Source organism: Budorcas taxicolor, chromosome 12 (genome assembly GCF_023091745.1).
Source record: "Budorcas taxicolor isolate Tak-1 chromosome 12, Takin1.1, whole genome shotgun sequence".
Lineage (NCBI taxonomy): Eukaryota > Metazoa > Chordata > Mammalia > Artiodactyla > Bovidae > Budorcas > Budorcas taxicolor.
The window spans coordinates 11,927,445-11,950,143 of NC_068921.1; the positions used below are offsets into that span (position 1 = coordinate 11,927,445).

General features: G+C 44.5%; 1 protein-coding gene across 1 annotated transcript in view; it reads right to left on the reverse strand.

The window, feature by feature from the left end:
- Positions 1–920: 920 nt before the first annotated feature.
- The window catches only part of VWA8 (von Willebrand factor A domain containing 8), a 373,132-nt gene continuing 351,353 nt past the window's right edge, over positions 921–22,699 (reverse strand). Inside the window, exons 43-45 of the mRNA XM_052649893.1 lie at positions 6,927–7,025; positions 5,669–5,907; positions 921–2,026 (exon numbers count right to left, since the gene is read on the reverse strand). Coding sequence (XP_052505853.1) covers positions 1,918–2,026; positions 5,669–5,907; positions 6,927–7,025 — 447 coding nt within the window. The 3' untranslated portion in view covers positions 921–1,917. The remainder of the gene's footprint in view (positions 2,027–5,668; positions 5,908–6,926; positions 7,026–22,699) is intronic.

Sequence of the window (22,699 nt, forward strand, 5' to 3'; positions counted from 1 at the left end):
AAGCAGGCGTCTGTCTCGAGAAACAAGACAAGCCATGCAAACTGGCTGGGCAATATTGCACGGAAAAGCTGATTGCTTTTATTTCTTTGGTAGGGAGATGGAGTGGTGAAACAAATAAGGGTCATCATTTCTTTGCTGTAATTAATTAAAATGAAATGAACTGTACAGTTCCCACCATGTAGATAACATTAATAACAAGACTAGTCTTTTCAGCTTGTCGTAAGAAAGCACACACATATTGGTGCTCCCAGCATTTTGGACTTTGCCATTAGTGATGAAGAGAAACTTTTATTACATGGTCGAAAAGAGGCTGACTTCTGCTGGAACATTTGATTAAAAAAAAAAAAAACACTGGACATCGAGCCTATTGATAAGTAAAGGTCAGCCCAAGAGAGGGTGAGAATGAGGTACATTTTGGGGAAATAAAAAAGAATGAGGCTTATAAAAAGAAACAAATTTGAGTCAGTTGAGCTGAGATGGATGAACCTTGAGCCTGTTACACAGAGTGAAGTAAATCAGAAGGAGAAAAACAAATACCACGTATTAACACATGTATATGGAATCTAGAAAAATAGTACCGATAAACCGATTCTCAGGGCAGGAATAGAGAACACACTCGTGGACTCAGTGCGGGAGAGGGGGGGGCGGGCCGAGAGAGGCAGTGGCAGAAACACACGGCCACTGGCAGCTAGTGGGGTTCGGACGCATCACTGACTCGACGGGCACGAGTCTGGGCAAGCTCTGCGAGACGGCGAAGGACAGGGAAGCCGGCGCGCTGCGACCACGGGGTCGCAAAGAGTCAGACACGACCGAGTGAGTGAACAACAGCAAGTGGGAATGTGCTGTATGACACGGAGCCCAGCCTGGAGCTCGGTGGTGGCCTAGAGGGGTCGGGTGGGGGTGGGAGGCTCACGAGGGAGGGGATATATGATTCTTAATGCTCCTTCACACTGTTGTACGGCTGGAACCAACATAACATTGTAAACAATTATCCTCCAATCAGAAATGAATTTTTAAAAAAAGGAACGAGGCTGTTGTTTAAATAGTTAAAGAAATCTCCAGTTACCATTAAGCTTAAACATAGTGCCTTGTTTTCACTTTATGTAAAAAAAAAAAAAAAGCATTTGGAGCTACTACATTTTGGACACTAAAATGGAGGACTGTGAAACTCTGAGAAGCCCTGAAAGAGAAGAGACAGGAAACTCAAGGCAAGGCATCCTTCATCCTCCTGATCCCAGCAGCATTTGTTCTTTATTCTTTGAAAACCCTTTTAAAAGTCACATGGAAGAGGAAGCACTCTAAGGATCTTTCGATTCCTTTTGGTTTTGGCTAAGACAATGAAATTATTGAGAAAACCCAACCTTTTATAGAATACCGCTGCTGAAAGGACTTTTGAGTGGGTTGAATACTATCAAATCATTGTTTGTTGGGCAATACAGAGTGGAGGGAAAAAATAAAAATAATTACTGAACAGGAGCGGATTCGGTGGGTTTGCATAGAGCTGCATTCCAGTGTCAGAATGTGGCATCAAAGGCTTCGTTTACCGTGGTCACTTTTTTTTATCCTAAGTGACCAAGTGATGATGCATTAAGGCAACAGCAAGGTCCCCTTCATCCCTCAGGATTTTGGAAACAGACCATGCTCCACCATTCTCAAACCACCTTCCTTTAACCCTGGCCTTTCACATAATGCAGGTCAACTCGCTTCCTCTAGCGATCACACATCAGTGGCGCACGGGCCTCACTCTGGCTGCTTCTCTGAATTCTGATTACTTAGCAAGTGCAGGAAGGCTCAGGAATGGCAGAATTATCTGGTCATTGCACGCAGACACTGGATAGACCTCTTCTTTTCTTCAGGATACTCTTTCTTTGTATCTTATTTCAAATCCCAGGGTCATCAGGGTGATAAGGGCACTTCTTAAACACTAGACAGCATGGTGGAGGTGAAAATCTGTTGTAAAATCTGAGGGATGTCCTTGGTGTCCATGGCAACGAAAGACCGGCCCGCTGGTAGAGTTCTCTGAAGCCTGTCAGGATGGATGGGGAAAGAAAATTACCATCGCAAACCAGGGCGCCCCTTCCACCTCCGGCCTCTGCAGACCTCAGCATCCGAATGGTTTCTTAGGAAGGGAACCTCTCACTTTTTAATATCTTGCCCTTGCTTGCAGTGGAACTGGCTGTTGCTAGGCAACAAAGAGCTACAGAGAGAGGCTCGCTGGAAGCACTGAACCGAAAGAAAGGTCTTTTCAGTGAGAAAATTGGGGAATTTGCAAGGAAAAAAATGCTCTCTCTTTTATGACGGTCGTTTCCTGGTATTTTATATTCCCTTGGCAGAACGGAGCCCTCGGGATCAATCTGGGACTAGCTCACCTAGATTCAGAGAACGTGTTGGCCTCACACTGTCCTACTAACTGCCTTTTCTGCCTTAGAAAACCAGGCTTCAAGAAAAGTTGCCCAGCCAGACCTCAAGTGGTTCTTTCTTCCTCTTGTGTTCTCTCTCTCCTCTCTCTCCCTTTCTCTTTTCTGCCCCACATCATACAATGTGAAATATAATCTGACTTATGCAATGCCTGCTTTGATGACACTGAGGTTATATGGGCTTATGATAATTTTTTTAAATGCCAAGTTATCATTCGGAACAAAGGGCCATTTTTGGAGGCAATGAAAGTACAAGACACAGTTCTATCCCAAAGAACGCCTCCTTTCACTGTGCCAGCAGAGTTTGGTTTTGGAATGACATTTAATAAAAGTCCACTCTCCTGTGCAGTATCATGCATTTGGCATGCCTGGTAGACCAGCTAATTCTACAATGTATCTTCTGCCAGTGGATGTTGGATCATTTCCCCAGGAAACCACAAGGGTATTATTGTGCTTTCTTAAGTGTTCAAACAGGATCTGTTCACTAGAAAGACAAAATAGCTATTTCAGCTCAAACAGTATTTGTTGAGCTTGCCGTCTGGATTCAGCCTGGGCTGGTCCTGAAGACAGTCTAAGCGGAAAAGGCATGGTCTGCATTTGAGGACATGGAAGTTCTCAAAGAGGCTAACACGCACAACTGAGAAAGATGTGAAGTCATTTGTAATAAAGCGACTGTAGTTATGTGGTATTAAGTCTGTTCTTAGCCGTACCCTGCAATCCTGCAGCAAATTAAAGGGAAGAGAAAAATCTGTCAGAACTTTGGACCCTAAAACATTTCCTAGTCTGTCCAGGACTCTGCGGGCTTCCCTTGGGGCTCAGCTGGTGAAGAATCTGCCCGCAATGCTTCAGTTCCTGGGTTGGGAGATCTGCTGGAGAAGGGATAGGATACCCACTCCAGTATTCCTGGGCTTCCCTTGGGGCTCAGCTGGTAAAGAATCTGCCTGCAATGCGGGAGACCTGGGTTCGATCCCTGGGTTGGGAAGATCCCCTGCAGAAGGGAAAGGCTACCCGCTCCAGTATTCTGGCCCGGAGAATTCCATGGACTATACAGTCCATGCGGTTGCAAAGAGTTGGACACGACTGAGCAACTTTCACTTCCCAGGACCCTGTACCATAGGGTGAAACAGGTGAAAGAGGTGGAGAACCAGAAGGGTATGTGGGTTCTTGTGATGTAGGCAGGATTTTATTTGCTCTTTTTGAGGAAATATACTTTCAATTGTGTTTTTTGCTCCTTACAAGTAATAAGTAGAGAAAAACCATTTCTGTCTGTAATTCAGAAAGAAAAATGTTAGTGTGTTTAAGAAACGAAAATGTTTCCCAATCGCTCCTTTCAGATGATCCATGATAGCATTTATTATCTGACCATGAGTCTCTCTACTGAATATTCAGCACATTTAGTGTAGCATCCTACTATAGATACAGACATACATGAAGGAGAAATATAAGAAGGAAGATTATCAGTCTATGTTTATATATATATATACATCAGAGAAGGCAATGGCACCTCACTCCAGTACTCTTGCCTGGAAAATCCCATGGACGGTGGAGCCTGGTAGGCTGTTGTCTATGGGGTCGCACAGAGTCGGATACTACTGAAGTGACTTAGGAGCAGTAGCATATATATATATATATATATATATATATATATATATATATATATATGTGTGTGTGTGTGTGTGTGTGTGCTGTGGTCAAGTTGCTCAGTTGTGTCCGAGTCTTTGTGACCCCATGGACTGTAGCCTGCCAGGCTCTTCTGTCCATGGAATTTTTCAGGCAAGAGTACTGGAGTGGGGTGCCATTTCCTTCCCCAGTTTATAGATATGTAGACTTGATGAAAGTCAAAGAGGAGAGTGAAAAAGTTGGCCTAAAGCTCAACATTCAGAAAACGAAGATCATGGCATCTGGTCCCATCACTGCATGGGAAATAGATGGGGAAACAGTGGATATAGTGTCAGACTTTATTTTTTTGGGCTCCAAAATCACTGTGGATAGTGATTGCAGCCATGAAATTAAAAGACACTTACTCCTTGGAAGGAAAGTTATGACCAACCTAGATAGCATATTCAAAAGCAGAGACATTACTTTGCCAACAAAGGTCTGTCTAGTCAAGGCTATGGTTTTTCCTGTGGTCATGTATGGATGGAAGAGTTGAACTGTGAAGAAAGCTGAGCGCTGAAGAACTGATGCTTTTGAACTGTGGTGTTGGAGAAGACTCTTGAAAGTCCCTTGGACTGCAAGGAGATCCAGCCAGTCCATCTGAAGGAGATCAGCCCTGGGATTTCTTTGGAAGGAATGATGCTAAAGCTGAAGCTCCAGTATTGGCCACCTCATGCGAAGAGTTGACTCATTGGAAAAGACTCTGATGCTGGGAGGGATTGGGGGCAGGAGGAGAAGGGGAAGACAGAGGATGAGATGGCTGGATGGCATCACCGACTTGATGGATGTGAGTCTGAGTGAACTCCGGGAGTTGGTGATGGACAGGGAGGCCTGGCGTGCTGCGATTCATGGGGTCGCAAAGTCAGACATGACTGAGTGACTGAACTGAACTGAACTGTGACACACATATTAGATCTGATTTACATGTATGTGTGTGTATGTTGGGCTTCCCTGGTGGCTCAGTGGTAGGGAATCTACCTGCTGCGTAGGAGCCACAGGAGATGCGGGTTTGACCCCTGGGTCGGGAAGATTTCCTGGAGAAGGAAAGGGCTACCCAGTCCAGTATTCTTGCCTGGAGAATCCCATGGACAGAGGAGCCTGGTGGGCTACAGTCCATAGGATCGCAGAGTCAGACATAATTGAAGTGACTCAGCACGAACGCACACATGTCTAGTATGTCTAAATACAATGTAGACGCACATCCCTAATCTCTGATGCTACGAAAATAGTAGACGCCTGTTACTTTGAATATGATTTGAGCATGAACTGAGCTTGACACCTTGATGTAAAAGGCAAAGTGTATAAAATACTGCTTAATTTTATTGGTAGACAAATCAATTTGCTATTTATTTTATTGTTGGTTCAATATAAGCTGAAAAATAAATAACTGAAAATATTGCTGCTCATCTAAATATAAGGTAGAAGATCCCATCCCCTCAGCTGGTTGTCAGCTGCTTGAGGGCAGCCACTCTGGCTTCTGTTTCTCCCCCACGCCCCTCACTAGCCCTGACAACGGGAAGCCCGTGAAACAGCACGTGTCAGCTACTCAAACCTCTCTATCCCTGCCCTCTGCTGTACCCTAAGGTGGCACTTACCTGGCTGCTTGATCGCCTAAAGATCCAATAAAGATGGCAAAAGCATTTACTTGAGGGTTGCTTGTCAGGATCTGGGCAAACTTGGCAGGGTGTATTCCATAGCGAGACAGGTTGGCATCACTTAAGACGATGACAAAGTACTCATCAGCTTCTTCTTTGACGATTTCCTTGATGGCATGTTCTGTCCCCTCTAAGGTGTGGTCCCCACTCATGCAGAACTGAGCGTGGGCATGCATCGTCTGGGGGTAAGAGACATGGCACAAAAGCCACTAATGAGAAGCTTTCTTTAAAGAAAAAAAAAACAACAACACGATTTTTTTGTTGACAGTGAGAAAGCACAAATACTCTGAGCGAGTTCTATGTAATTTGCACCTTAGACTGACCACAGTACACAGTGATACCTGGATGTGGTCAAGAGTTTTGTTAAAAACAGGAAATGTTCCAACACGATCCCAGTCGACACTGAGTTTTAAGACTCAAGCTGCCATTTAAAGTGAGAATATGTAGGGACTTCCCTGGTGGTCCAGGGGTTAAGAGTCTGCCTTCCAGTGCAGGGGACGTTGGTGCCATCCCTGGTTGAGGAACTGTGATCCCACATGCTGGGGGCTAAGGAGGGGACACGCAACTACTACTGAGTCCTCAGGCCGCAGTGAAGACCCAGCACAGCCAATAAAAACAAGCAAACAAAAATCCAAAAAGCCTTACAAAAATGTCAGGAAACGTAAGAAAACATGAAGCTTGGTGTCACATGGGAGAATGGAGAAAACACAGGAGAAAAATAAGGAATGGTTTGGATTTCCAATAAACAAAGTTCTAATATTAAGCACTGTTCTTAGTAGGAATGGAGGAAATTTACTCTGATAAACCTGATGAGTGTGTTTCTACTGTAGATCTAAGTATGTGAAACTGAATTTATTGTTAGAAAAATACTAAGAAATACATAAAATTGGGGTTAGAGAGTACTCTAGAAGGAGTCCTTCTTTTCCTTCTGAAATATGTAGGGGCTCAGAAGAACTCTATAGAATATAGACTGTAGATCCTGACACTAACCTGAGTCCCCTCAAAATACATAGGGAACAAAGTTTAGATTTTGTATGGTATAGATCAGGAATTTTGGTATAAGTGCCTTCTCATATTAATGCTTAAATTTCTGTGAAACAGAGTCTTTTTGCTTCCAGTTAACTGCTGCTTCTTCAGTGAATCTTTTCAGCGACCAGGTGGAAGGTTTCATAATATAGAGGTAATTGAATGCATTTACCTTGAGAATTTCTAGTCTTTGCTTGTTGTCCTTGGGGACTTTGTTAATTGGAACTAGACCAATGTTGTATCCATCTCCAGAGTGTCCAGCGATGTCATACTACAGGCAAGAGAATCAGATTTAGAATCCTCTGTCCACTAAAAAATGGTCACTGGACCTATAAAGCGTCCAACTTTGTTTTGTTATTGCCCAGAATTGCCAAACATAAGTCCATGGGTGTTTACCAACAAAGGCAAAAAAAGTCCATGCTCCTTCCCTTCCGGTCCATTCTCACGTGATCTCTGCTCTCCAGACGCAGGGAGAGAGTATGAGGAGGGCTTCAGGGGCTATCAAGAATTCTGTTCTTAACTTTCAGGGGGAGAGCTTCACAAAACATACACATATGTACACACACACCCCACACTGTCATTAAGCAGAATTCTAAGGTGGCCTCCAAGATTCCTGGCGCCTTTGGTATATACAACCTATACAGTCTTCTCCCCGTAGATGTGGGCAGGACCTCAGGATTATATTATGTAAGGAGGCCAAAGGGATTCTGCAGATGTAATTAAGGTTACTAATCATCTGGATCTGAGTTGATCAAAACAAAGATTATCTGGATGGGCCTAATTTAATCACATGAGCCCTTAAAAAGTTGAGAGATTTTTTTCTTGCTGATGGTGGAAGGGAAAGATAGATTTGAGTGTGGGGAAATTTGATATGTGGGAGTTATCTGTGGTTTAGATGGTGGGCACCACAGAGCAGGACCCCAAGAATCACATCTAGGAATGACCCTGCCTAAGAGCCAGCACTGAAACAGGGACCTCAGTTCTACAACCTCAAGGAACCAAATTCTGCCAGTCTGAATGGGCTTGAAAGCAGATTCTTCACCAGAGCCTTCGAGTAAGAGCCCAGGCTGGCTGACATCCTGATTTCAGCCTTGTAAGACTCTAAGCGGAGAACTCAAGTGAGCCTGCCTGGAGTTCTCAACTACAGAACTGTGACTTTAACAGGTATTGCTTTAAGAAGCTACTGCTGCTGCTGCTAAGTTGCTTCAGTCGTGTCCGACTCTGTGCGACCCCATAGACAGCAGCCCACCGGGCTCCCCGTCCCTGGGATCCTCCAGGCAAGAACACTGGAGTGGGTTGCCATTTCCTTCTCCAATGCATGAAGGTGAAAAGTGAAAGTGAAGTCGCTCAGTTGTGTCCGACTCTTAGCAACCCCATGGACTGCAGCCTACCAGGCTCCTCCGTCCATGGGACTTTCCAGGCAAGAGTACTGGAGTGGGGTGCAAGAAGCTAAGTCTATGGTAATTTGTTACACGGCAGTAGAAAACTAATACACATACTTTTTTTTTCCTGAACACAAAAGTGAATATATTCACTGTAGAAGTTATAGAAAAGCACAAAACAGAAAGTAAAGAGGAACTAAAGAGCCTCTCAATGAGGGTGAGAGAGGAGAGAGAAAAAGCTGACTTAAAATTCAACATTCAAAAAACTAAGATAATGGCACCTGGTCCCATCACTTCATGGCAAATAGAAGGGGGAAAAGTGGGCAAAAGTGGAAGCAGTGACAGACTTTATTTTCCTGGGCTCCAAAATCACTGTGGATAGTAACTGCAGCCATGAAATTCAAAGATGCCTGCTCCTTGGAAGAAAAGCTATGACAAACCCAGACAGTGTATTAAAAAGCAAAGACATCACTTTGTTGACAAAAGGTCCTTATAGGCAAAGCTATGGTTTTTCCAGTAGTCATGTACACATGTGAGAGCTGGACCCTCCCTAAAGAAGACTGGGCACTGAAGAAGTGAAGCTTTCAAACCGTGGTGTTGGAGAAGACTCTTGAGAGTCCTTGGACAGCAAAATCAAACCAGTCCATCCTAAAGGAAATCAACCCTGAATATTCATTGGAAGGGCTGAAGGTGAAGCTCCAATCCTCTGGCCATCTGATGTGAAGAGCCGACTCACTGGAAAAGACCTCAGTGCTGGGAAAGATGGCAGGCGAAAGAAGAAAGTGGTGGCAGAGGATGCGATGGCTGGATGGCATCACTGACTGACGGACAGGAGTTTGAGCAAGCTCTGGGAGCTGGTGGAGGACAGAGGAGCCTGGCTTGCTGCAATCACGGGGTTGCAAAGAGTTGGATACGACTTAGCAACGGAAAGATAACAACAACAAAGAAGTAAAAATTATCCATGATCCCATTATTGAAAGGCAACTTCTGTTAATGGTTTCTTATATAAGTTCACACACACACGTCAGCATCAACATGATTTTTAACTAATGGGTAACACTGACCATGTGATTTTATAATCTGCTTTTCTATTTAATAGTGCATGACAGAGATTATTCAGTTAAGCAAATACCTTTTAAATTCGCTCTCTCACAATGCACAAGAGAAAGTCCTGTCTGCTGAGAAAAGGCTGGAATTGAGACAGGGTATTGCATTTCTACAGAACTTGGGAAGAAGTTTGGGATTTGAGGCAACTATAATTGGAACAAGGTGGTTCTCTCCAATTGCGGGGTTTGCCCCTGAATTCCCTTTCTCCTCTCGTTTTCCTCTAAGAATTTTTTGTGATACTGACATAAAGATTGGAATAGACCTCAGGGCATTTGAGCAACTGGGGGATCTGAAAAGAAAATTCTGGGTGTGAGTCTGGGGCAAAATATTTTAGGGATTACTTGGAGTGCTATGGGCTTCCCTGGTGGCTCAGCTGGTAAAGCCTGCAATGCAGGAGACCCAGATTCAATCCCTGGGTTGGAAAGATACTGGAATGCTAAGGGTCAAAATACTTAAGAATCACTACTATCTATTCACCATCAGTCAACAGCTGTCTTTTGAACACCTACCACATGCAAAACACTGCTTAAGGTATTGAAAGTGTTAGTAGCTCAAGTCATGTCTGACTCTTTGTGACCCCTTGGACTGTAGCCCACCAGGCTCCTCTGTCCATGAGATTCTCCACGCAAGAATTCTGGAGCGGTTTGTCATTTCCTTCTCCAGGGGATCTTTCCGACCCAGGGATCAAACCCGGGTCTCCTGCACTGAGGGAAGTCCTAAGGTGTTGAGGGGAATGCAGTGATTTCTTTTCATGTCTATTCTTTTATATCCGGTGAGTTTTTTGAGGGCAAGCCTGTATCTTATTCATCTTAACACATTTTATTATCTATGAGTAGCCCTGCTGCGTTTATTGTTGAAATGCTTTGAAGGAGTTGCAATCAAGTTTGGAAATTAAAGAAGCTTTGCTTTCCCATGTGCGCTACATTCTTTCACAAATAAGTTCTGCAGAAGCTGGAATGCATTTTTTTCCTCCCAGCACTCATGTGATACATGGTGGTTAACCCAAGCTAGCTGACAAAAACAACCCATAACATAACTGAAATCATGGTATTTAGAATGAAAAGTAGAACATTTTCTGTTGAAATAATTTTTATGCAAAAATAAGGAGTCAGAAGGCAGTCAGGTTACAGGGGAAGATAAGTTCTATTCTAGACCTGCTGGAACTGTGCATTTGGGGAGATGTCAGAGAAGAAACCTATTTCTTGTCATCTGCGATGTGGCTGTCACCCTCAGGAGGGGTCAGTGTGACTGTCAAGGGTGAATACACAGAAAGAGAAGAGCAGAGGAACCCAACCAAGTCTTGGGGGGCATCCTCCTCGTTGAGGTGGAAGAAGGACCCAGGGAGGAGTGAAGAAGATGCGAACGAGAAGTGGCGGATGCAGAGTACCCGGGATGGCCCTGGAAATCAGCGTGCATGGCTCAGAAGCGGCTGTGGAACAGTGCTGAGTGACATTCACCACGGCCATCCAGGAGCAGGGTGACTAATGACCTCTGGGCAGGGACTCACTGGAGGCCTTCGGGGGCACAATTTCAGTAAAAGGTTTGTGGTATGAGATAGAAACAGAACAGCATCTAGACAGGTGTCTGGGGAGAGGTGCCCGCATTTCATAGGCACCTCACTGCCTATAAAGACAGGAGACGACTCACTGGAAAAGACCCTGATGCTGGGAAAGACTGAGGGCAGGAGGAGAAGGGGGTGACAGAGGATGAGATGGTTGGATGGCATCACCGACTTGATGGCTGTGAGTTTAAGCATAGTGAAGGACAAAGAAGTCTGGCGTGCTGCAGTTCATGCGGTCGCAGAGTCAGACTTGATGGAGCTACTGAGCACCAACAAGAGCGGAGGCGGTGGGGGGAGATCAGGGTCACAGTCAGAGGGCCAAGTCTGGAGAGAGGGGAAGGACACGTTTTTCCTGAGCCTAAAAGCAAGGCAGAGAGGATAAGAGTGGACAGAGACAAGCATACAATCGAAGGGATAAGCGGACAAATGAAGGCCCATATAGGATGTCTATTTAAAAGCTATAAATCATGGTCTCCTGTATTACAGGTAGATTCTTTACCGTCTGAACCCCCAGGGAAGCCCATAAATCAGCCTGCAAATTGCTAAATAAAATATGTTCTTCCTCTACTTTGATAAATAGACGTTATAATGACCTGGAAAGCCAGGGTCAAATTCCGAACACTTGGATTCTCGAAGCTCCGTGCTAGAACATGGTGGTGTGGGCAGGACTGGCCCCTAGCTTGCAGCCCATGCCCCTCTCTCTGTTGCTGGCTCTGTCCCCAGCTCGAGGGGACAGGCGCGTGTGTGGACACACGCCATCACACCTTTGTGTCCGCACAGTGCTGGCTGTGCAGACCATTGGCCAGTCAGCCCAGGAAGGCGGACCTAAGAAAGACGCCCAAGAAACAGACTTGGGGTCACCCGAGCAGGACAGCTGGGGATCCCAGGACCTGGAAGCAGGTGCCAGACACAGAATCTAAGTGGGCTTGCTCCACCGGCCCCAGGGACTCTTCCCTCAATGGAAGGGCATGCTCAGAGGAGGGCCAGGGCGGGACACTAGTCTGTGCCTGGTTTTAGAGTGTTTTATTAAAAATGCAAAGGATGGTATGAAAGAATATTGGGGGAAATTTGCCAATCCACTAAAAAAGCTTGGTAAGAAACGCTTTCCAGGGATATAACAAATTCCATATATGAAAAAAAAAATCTGTGTCTAGTTTGCTGTCATTGTCATGAAAAGGTAGCAAAATTTAAAACCTAAAGGCAGCACAGCCCTGGACGATGGCATGCTGGCTTCAGCAGATGCCTGACCACGGTCACCAAGGGCTCAGCGTGAGGACGGGCCTAGATGTGGAGCAAACCTGCACAATTCCTCCACGGACGCAAGCGCCAGGCCCCGTCCAGACTGACTGACCATGGTCACGGCAGGAACTGTTCTGAACGGAGAACAATGGCAACGACGGCAGTACCCTTGCCTGGAACATCCCATGGACAGAGGAGTCTGACCGGCTACAGTCCATCGGATCACAAGAGTCAGACACAGCTGAGCGACTAAACCACCACTGAGAAGGGGCCAGGCAAACTGCTCTCATCATGGGGCTGTGAAGTAATCTGTTAAAACGGGAATCTTACACATGACGGGGTAAGACCAGTTCCTAGAAGCAGAAGTGAGTTTCCCTTATTTGGCTCAGACAAGGCAAAGGCCACACTCAGTCGTGTCCAACTCTTTGCGACCCCATGGACTGTAGCCATAAGAGGGCTATAAATACATATTTGACATTTTCTTCTCCTTTTAACTGATGGTTAAATATCTTACCGACCAGATGACCATGGGTGATACTATACAAATAAGTATTTGACCATGTGGTCTGCTTACAGGGTTGACACAACTGGTCACTGCAAGGGAAAAAGTTGCTAGTTAATTATTAAACAAATAGTAGTCAGGCTTTTCTGGTGACTCAGGGGTGAAGAATCCGCCTGCCAACGCAGGGGGACACAGGTTGGGTCCCAGGTCTGGGAAGATCCCACGTGCCCTGGAGCAATTAAGCCCTGTGTCACATCTACTGAGTCTGTGCTCCAGAGACTCCAAGTCACAACTACTGACCCCGCGAGCCGCAGCTACTGGCCCCGCGAGCCACAACTACTGACCCTGCGAGCCACAACTACTGACCCCACGAGCCGCAGCTACTGTGGCCCGGACGCCCCGGAGCCTGCGCTCACAGCAAGGGAAGCCGTCATAACGAGAAGTCCTGGGACTGCAGCTAGAGCGCAGTCCCTACTCTTCGCAGCTAGGGAAAAGCCTGCACAGCAACGAAGACCTAGTGCAGCCAAAAGAAAAACAAAGAAAAAAATTTAAAAAACTAAAAAAAAACAAACAAAAAAACCCCAAATAGTAGTCAAATGAATTGCTGGATGTTCCTTATCAAAAACAGATACTGACTGACTGAACCTCCACAAACATTTTAGTCTCAAAACAGTCTATCATTTGATCAAACGATCACTTAATTATCTGCCCAGGAGAAAAAAAAGCATTCTATACTTTTTCGGGTAAATGAGATAGACAGGTGAGTTGCACACCTTCCTCCCTCCTCCCTTCCTCCCTTTATTTGCAGCAAGGAAAGTGCAGTTTGCCGAAAGATCTGCCTTTGTGTCTAGTTAGTATTACAAAGGCTGAGAAGACACACCTAAAGGACAGGATGAGGCTTTTAAAATAGTTTGCAGGCTCTGGTTCTCATCTTCCAAACGGGCTTGGGGATTCTTCTGCGTCCAAAGTAAATAAAATGCTTAAGAGGAATTCAAAGTACATCCAAATGTGAAGCATTCGCTGGCGTTACTGGGGATCATGTTAAGCTTCCATGAAAAACCATCCTTCTATGTCGTAATTATCTGGGATCTGCTCTCCAAGGATCCCAACACACTTTATAGAGAGTAATTTGCTAATCCTCAAAATCATCTGGGTGAAAGGAAAAAGTATACAGACTCATCCATTTCTGTTTCTAATGCCTGATTCTGCCACTTACCCAGCAGGACTCATAGAACTCTTTAAACAAGAGCCTCATTGTTGCTGTCAACCGTCTAACATTTATTTTCTTTCTTTTTTTCTGCCTAACATTTAGACCACAACTTTTTCTACGTAGCTCAAAATTTTTGTGATCATGATTTCTCCACTTTTCAGAGCCTCCCTGAAATCTCTGTGGAGTCCTGCATTTAACATCCAACATAAACATTAAACCACAGCAGCAAAGAAAAGTCTCAACTAGAGAGGACTGATTTTAATACTTTTTTTGCTTCAGAAACTTGTTTAAATACCCTTTTGCTATATTTTCTTTTGCAAATCTCATTTGTTCAGAGAAAAGCAGGAAAAAAATGAAAACAAATGCTGAGTTTCGGTCCAAGACACAAAAATTTATCATCAGATTAGAAGGATGATTTATAATATAATATTCAGATGGCAAAGAAAAGCTTTATTTCCAACAAAGAGCTATTAGCATTTTAATGAATACGGTTTGTGTTTAAATTCTGTTGGGAAGGATAATCATTTGCTACCTTTAGGAGGAACTGTGCTTTATTATACCTGTTGGGCTTCCCTGGTGGCTCAGGTTGTGAAGAATCTGCCTGCAACGTGGGAGATCTGGGTTCAATCCCTGGGTTGGGAAGATCCCCTGGAGGAGGGCATGGCAACCCACTCTAGTATTCTTGCTGGAGAATCCCTATGCACAGAGGAGCCTGGCGGGCTACAGTCCACAGGGTCACAAAGAGTCGGACACGACTAAGTGACTAAGCACATATCTCTATATTTAAAGTAGCAAGAGACAATCATCTGAGGCTATGTTGGAAGTCTGATAATGTGTGAAATTCCAATCTCCTTCTGGACGTACAAATACACCATTCTCAGGTAGGACTGCTGACAGCCAACCAGCCAAGGATGAGACAATAAATACAATTAAAAAGGTCAAGAGATGTGCCAACAGAACTCTAGGGTGCAGACAATAATCTACAGTGTCAGTTACCGCCAAGCTTTCTTCATAGGGAAGTCAGTGTAAAGAGAAGGATGTTCTGGGGGTCAAAGACTCTAGACTTAGCGCCAGCTTTAACAAGCTTTGTGACCTTAGGTGAGTTACTTCACCCCTCCAAATCTTATTTCCACGTTATAGATAATGCTGGCTGAGATGACCTCTAACCCTGTGTGCTTGTAAACCGCTGAGCCTCTCTGACTAGTAGGGATGATCTCTGTTTCACCTAATCTCAGAGGGTCACTGAAAGGCTAGGACAATACATTTAATGAGCATAATGTCAACGTTATGGTTTACAAAGTGCTTCTGTCTATCTGATTTCATTCTGATTTTCTCCACACCTTTGTGATTGGTGTTCTTAATATAATTTCCCAAATTAAAAAAAATCGATGCTCAGAGAGATTAACAGACTTTCTTAAGGTCAGAAATCTAGTGGTGATGGAGGTGGAATCTGAATCCAGGTGCTCTAAGTCCAATGCTTTTACTGAAGAGAAACAACCGTTCCTAACTACTGCCCCGCCCCTCTAGCCTGTCCCAGTCTTTACCTAGGAATTCTGAACTTTCACATGTATGATTGAGTCAATTCTGAATTCTTGTTTAACTCTGGATGGACTTAGAGAAGTCTGTACACCCTTCTTCACTTTTACTTCCAAGCAGAGGAAGAATGTACTCAGGAAATTCCCTGGTGGCCCAGTGGTTGGGACTCTACCTCCACTGCCAGGGCTTGATCCCTGGTCACGGAACTAAAATTCCATGAGCTATGTGGTGTGGACAAAAAAATAAATAAATAAGAAGAAAAAAAGCCTATGTGGGAATTCTCTGGTGCTCCAGTGGTTGGGACTCAGAGCTCCCACTGCCATGGGCCTGGGTTCAGTCTCTGGTTGAGGAGCTAAGATCCTGCCAGCTGCATGGTACAGCAAAAAAAAAAAAAAAAAAGAAATTTAACCAAAGTTTGAGCTGATGATTGATTTCTCTTTCTAAATGTGTGAAACATGCCTGAGATATTAGAAAAAGGAGAGTGATAGATGCTGAACTAAGTTTTTGATAGAAGGAATTTTCCCAGCAGGTGCTGGTTTGAGTCACACCTTTCCACATCTTTCTGACCAAGATATCTTTGAGAAAAGTATGTCTACTACACCTCCTTTGGGTGATGGAGGAGAAGATAAGAGTACTTTATGTAAATGGTATATTTGCTCCTAAATTACAGCTTTCTAAGTATACCGATTGGGCAGAAATAATACGGCTGTAAGGACAAGGAATAAAATGTGAGTGAAGAAAAGGCCATGAAGTGGGAGTCAGACATCCTGGCTATTTACAGTTTAGCTGTGTGACTTTGGGATGTAGATTTTTATTTTCTCATCTTAAAACAGAGGCTGGTGAAAAAAATGTCCAAGATCCTCTCTGCTGCAAAGACCCTAAGAGAATTCTGGGGGCCCACCCAAGAAATGGAATGAGAAAGTCTGCTTCACTTAGTTACAGGGACACCTGTGCCTGTTTTTTTCTGTCAAGGGAGTGAGTCATCTAAGTCTAGGTGAGGATGGACAAAGCTTTTCCCGAAAAGAATGCCTCCAGAATCTGTAAGAAATAATGATCCAGTGTTGGCCCTACAATAGTGGTTTTCTAGCTCTAAAATTTTTTTAAGCAGTGGAATTCTTTCTCCAAATGAAATATTGCACAAAGCCCAGACTGTGAAACGTCATGCAATATCAATACAAGTGGAATTAGTTTGGTGGAGCTGGGGATGAAGGGGGAAGGGGTAAAACGTGCCGTCCACACACCTTCACCCTCCGACATCCTTCAGGGGCTCCTTTTACTCTGTTAGGGAGACTCCCTGGTGGTCTAGTGATTAGGACTTGGCGCTTTCACTGCTGTGGCCTGAGTTCAATCTCTGGTTGGGGAACTAAGATCCCACGAGCTGTGCGGCGCAGCCAAAAGAAGAAAGATGAAACCACGGTCTTAGAAGTGATTTATATGTCTCCACGGAAACACTACGTTTGAGGGGTTTTTTCCCAAGTTCAACTTCTCAATAATTCAGCCTATTTTCTGGTGTCACTATTTGAGTGCTCAGTAGAGAAATACCTAACTTCTGGTGTTACTGAATATTTTGAAGGAAAAAAAAAATTAAATTAGGCATTAAGAGCTTTTGCAAAGGTGATCTGCTTTAAGGTTATAGTGAAAACATTCCCAGGGTTTGGAGAAATCATGAGGAACAAACTGGAATGAAGGAAAAGGAAAAAATGCTTCCTGACTTAAATGAAATGGCTCCCTACTTTTCAGGCCAGTGTTTAAGTGCTACATGACTATTACAAATTCTGCTGGTTTTAAGATTAGAAGACTTTATGCTGATTATTCAGAGAAGGCAATGGCCCCCCACTCTAGTACTCTTGCCTGGAAAATCCCATGGATGGAGGAGCCTGGTAGGCTTCAGTCCATGGGGTCGCTAAGAGTCGGACACGACTGAGCGACTTCACTTTCACTATTCTCTTTCATGCATTGGAGAAGGAAATGGCAACCCACTCCAGTGTTCTTGCCTGGAGAATCCCAGGTGCGGGGAGCCTGGTGGGCTGATGTCTACCGGGTCGCACCAAGTCAGACATGACTGAAGTGACTTAGTAGCAGCATGCTGATTATTAGCAAACAATGTTGCTCCTATCTTAAGCCTACTTCAGTGGTTCCTCAGAATAACTGAACTCAGTGCATAGAACAATTATGAGAAACTTAAAACATTCCAGATGCTTCTGAAACATGTTCTGCCACTTAATTACTTTTTCTTTTCAGATATCCTTGCTCAAAGGTCCTTTCCTTCTCAGTAATTCTTACTCATGGGTTTTGCTAAGCTGCAATAAAAGTGGAAAGCGAAAGTGCTAGTCACTCAGTCGTGTCTGACTCGTCAAGACCCCATGGACTGTAGCCTACCAGGTTCCTCTGTCCATGGGACTCTCCAGGCAAGAATCCTGGAGTGGGTTGCCAGCTCCTCCTCCAGGGGATCTTTCAACCCAGGGATCGAACCTGGGTCTGCTGCACTGCAGGCAGATTCTTTATTGTTTGGGCCCAGCTTCATCTTAGATTTGGACTCTAATGACCCAGAGCCCAGGAGCTGAGCCGAAGACAAAGAAAACACACAGTAGACGCCAAGAGAGAGGCTGTGGGAAGAGTCCAGATCCCTGAGCCAGGCCAGTGGCTTCTGAAGTTTTTAAAGCAAACAGACTCGAGAGCTTACAACGGAGGTATAACTGCAGGAAGACAACATGAAGAACTTTCTGGAACTGGGGAGCGGCGAGGCTCAGCATATACTGCTGAATTCCTAACATATGACAGCACATGCCATGCCATCCTGGGCTATGGGAAATATAATTTTCACTAGGAACTCCTAAAACTGTCATTTGCTCATGCCTCATTTTATATTTGTTAAGTGACACACTTTCATTACTTATTCCTAGTCCTTATGTTTCCTTCAGAGATGAGAACATCAAAGTACAGACAGATTAAATGAGTTGGATATGATCATACAATATAAAGACACAGAACATGGACTCGCCTGGCGGTCCAATGGTTAAGACTACACCTTCCAATGCAGGGGGTGCAGGTTCAATCCCTGGCTGGGGAGCTAAAATCCCACATGCCTCCTGGCTGAAAAACCAAAACATAAAACAACCAACATTGTAACAAATTCAATAAAAACTTTAAAAATGGTCTTCTCAGTTCAGTTCAGTTGCTCAGTCGTGTCTGACTCTTTGTGACCCCATGGATTGCAGCATGTCAAGCTTCCCCAGCCATCACCAACTCCCAAAGCTTGCTCAAACTCATGTCCATCGAGTCAGTGATGCCATCCAACCATCTCATCCTCTGTCGTCCCCTTCTCCTCCTGCCTGCAATCTTTCCCAGCATCAGGGTCTTTTCCAATGAGTCAGCTCTTCACATCAGGTGGCCAAAGTACTGGAGTTTCAGCTTCAGTATCAGTCCTTCCAATGAATATTCAGGACTGATTTCCTTTAGGATGGACTGGTTGGATCTTCTTGCAGTCCAAGGGACCCTCAAGAGTCTTCTCCAACACCACAGTTCAAAAGCATCAGTTCTTCGGCACTCGGCTTTCTTTATGGTCCAACTCTCACATCCATATATGACTACTGGAAAAATCATAGCCTTGATTAGATGGACCTTTGTTGGCAAAGTAATGTCTCTGCTTTTTAATATGCTGTCTAGGGTGGTCATAGCTTCTCTTCCAAGAAGCAAGCGTCTTTTAATTTCATGGCTGCAGTCACCATCTGCAGTGACTTTGGAGCCCAAGAAAATAAAGTCTGTCACTGTTTCCATTGTTTCCCAAACTATTTGCCATTAAGTGATAGGATCAGATGCCATGATCTTAGTTTTCTGAATGTTGAGTTTTAAGCCAACTTTTTCACTCTCCTCTTTCACTTTCATCAAGAGGCTCTTTAGTTTTTCATCAAGGGGCTCTTTCACTTTCATCAAGAGGCTCTTCTTCTCCCCGCAAAAAGATACAGAACTGAGTGAACGGGACTCTGTCACTTGATGTATATGTATCAGATGTCTCTGAGAAGGTACCAAAAAAAAAAAAAAATCTGCCCACAGTGGCCACTGGCAGGGAGGGTAGCTGGGAGCTGAGAGAAGGGAGCAAAGGCTCAATCTTCACGCTGACTTCTTTGTGCCTTTTACACATGTACCATGTGCTCCCATTACTTGCATCTCCACATATTTCATAATACACGGAAAAAGGTCTTGCAGAATGCACACAGGCTCCATCCCACCAGCTGCTTGCCTTCTTCAAAGAAGGCCTGGTGAGCCCCAGCAGAGCCCGGGCAGCCTGCGGCTACTCAGAATCTTGGTTACGTTGGCACAGGTGGTGGGAAGATTACACAGTATGTCTCCGGTGCACCTGCTGTGGGGGGAAAGCCTGTCAGGAGTTCTGGAGACATAGAGGCTATTGGGAAAAGGTACATGACACCAAGATAAAGTAGCCGGACAGATCCACAGCATTCTACAAGACAGATGACCTGGAGTCTCTAGAGGGTGGCCATCATGAAAAGTAAAATGACAGTGGCAGGAAGGGCAGTGGCACAGGTTAAAAGAGGTGGAACAAAAAATAAGGTGGGGACTGCGACTGGATCCCAGATTGAGAAAGATGGTTAGTAACTCTTGGGATGGTTTATATTCCATAGCCCAGGAGGGCAACCATTGGGATGGTTGGGGAAAGTGAACGGGGACTGGATAATTTAAAAATACACTGGGGTTTAGTTACTTTACAACACTGTGCTAATCCCTGCTGCAGAGCAAAGCGGGTCAGCCCCACGTTTACGTGTGTCCCCTCTGCTGGGGATTCCTTCTCTAGGCCACCAAGGAACACTTGGTAGAGCTCCCTGTGCCATCCGGTAGGCTCCCGTTAGTCTCTACTTGATACACAGTGTCAATGGTGGATATATTAATCCCGATCTTCCAACTCACCCCCCTTCCCTCCTCGGTATCCATGCATCTGTCCTCTACCTCTGTGTTTACAACAGAATATTACTCAGCCACAAAAAGGAACGGAACGGGTCATTTGTAGATGAGCATGGACCTAGAGACTGTCATCTAGAGTGAAGTCAGAGAGTGAAAAACAAGTGTGATATATTAACCCATACATGTGGGATCTGAAAACACTGGTATAGACGGTCTTGTTTACAAAGCAGAAATAAAGACATGGGTTGGATATTATAAGTATGACGACATTATTGATGATTTTCTTAGAAGTAATAATGGTACTGAGATCATATTAGGGAATGTCTTGACTCTTAGCAGAAGTATAGTAAAGAATTTAGAGATAAAGAAGTATGACAGTTAGGACTTACTTTCCAATGCATCAGAGAGGATAAAAAGAGTATATATTCAGAGAGGAACATAAAGAGATGAGGGAGAAAGGGATCACTTGGTGAATCTAAGCAAAGGCACATGGGTGGTCATCTTATAGTTCAACTTTCTTGTAGATTAAACCTTTTTCAAAATAAACAAATTTGGAAACAAAGGGGAAAAGCTTAAGAACAAAACAAAATAGGGAAAACAGAGAGAAGCGTCCGGGGCTAGTGTAGCCTTCCGCCTCCGGGCCAAGCCCGGAACGTCTCCGGACCTCGGTTTCCGGTCTGAGGAATGAGGAAACTGGAGGGAGTGCGCTGTGCGGCGACCGCAGCTGTGAAGAGCAGGGCCACAGTGAGGAATCCGCAGGCACAGGGCCTGAAGCCCTCCGCCTCCTGACTTCCCTCCCCATCCCTCCAGACACCCAGCGAAGGACCACTTTTCCTCAGAGAGCTCATCTTGTGAAATCGTAAGGAGTTTCTCCTTCTGTTGTGAAGATTTTAATCCTTTTAGCTTCTTAGGACTTTCTATCATCTTAAAAAAATATCTGCAGGAACTAGATGTAGTCAATGTGAGGGGTATAAAAGAAAATGCACAAAATCAAAACCGTTGAAGTACTTCCTGTTAAAATCAAATAGCATAAAACACGATGAAGCTTCAAGCCCTGAAAGACCTTTATTGTATCTCAGTGTCTTTTTGTAATTTCACCCGGATTTGTCAGTAAATCAAGTATATTTCAGTAACAATGTTTAGAAAGTCAAATGTAGCTATGCTACCTTCTCAATATTTCTGTAGTTTCACAGATTAAAAAAATGAGGAAATTCTTTACAGTGTTGTGGCAACTGAAGAGACCCTCACAAGTACCATATATTAATGCATATATGTGGAATCTGAAAAGACTGGCATAGGTGATCTTATTTACGGAGCAGAAATAGAGACAGGGACGCAGAGAACAAACGTAGGGATACCAAAAGGGGAAGTTGGGGAGGGGATGAACTGGCAGATTGGGATTGACGTATGCACACTATTGACATGTGTCTGTGCTCAGTCGTGTCTGACTCTTCGCGACCCAATGGACTGTGGGATTTTCCAGGCAAGAATACTGGGGTAGGTTGTCATTTCTTCCTCCAGGGGATCATCCTGACCCAGGGATCCAGCCCATAACTCCTGTGGCTCCTGCATTGACAGGCAGTTTCTCTTACCACTGAGTCACCTGGGAAGCCCAGACATTACTGATACTCTTGTCGGTAAGGATGGCTCACTGCAGCTCTGATGCTCAATGGAAGGAGAACCACTTCCCACCCTCTGAGTGTTTCCTCCATGTCCAAGCACTGAGAAACCAGTCAGAAGATCCCATACTTTTCTGTTCCTTATCAGTTCCTTATCACACTTTTTTGTTCCAAACAAATAGTTCTTTGTTTCCTTATCTGTTATCATCTATCTGGGCTTCCCAGGTGGCCCTCGTGGTGAAGAGCCCGCCTGCCAATGCAGGAGACCTAGGAGATGTGAGTCCACCCCTGAATCAAGGAGATCACCTGGAGAAGGACATGGATGCCCACTCCAGGATTCTTGCTTGGAGGATTCCATGGAGAGAGGAGCCTGGCGTGCTATGGTCCACGGGGTCACAAAAGAGGTGAACATGACTGAAGTGACTTAGCAAGCACACATAAAATAGATAACTAATGAGAACCCATTGTATAGCACAGAAGCTCTACTCAATGCTCGGTGGTGATAAATAGGAAGGAAAGCCAAAAGAGGGGGTATATGTATACAGATAGCTGATCACTTTACTGTACAGCAGAAATGAACACAACATCGTAAAGAGACTATGCCCAATAAATTTTTTTCAAAGCATAAAAAGAAAAATGGTGGGAAAAACCCTAAAAAAAAAAAAAAAAAAGAGAGAGAGAGAGACTGTCAGCAAAATACTACTTTGGGGATGGTTCCCCAAAGGCAGGTGTCTGGAGAGGTGTGCTCTGCTGTGCCTTTATTACTGCATGCCTCTCTGGAGTCATTGATCAGAGTTAATTTTTATAGGTCCTCCTCGAAAGGTTCCAAGCTCAAGGTTGGCAGGGAATGTTGTACCTGACAGAGACTGCTC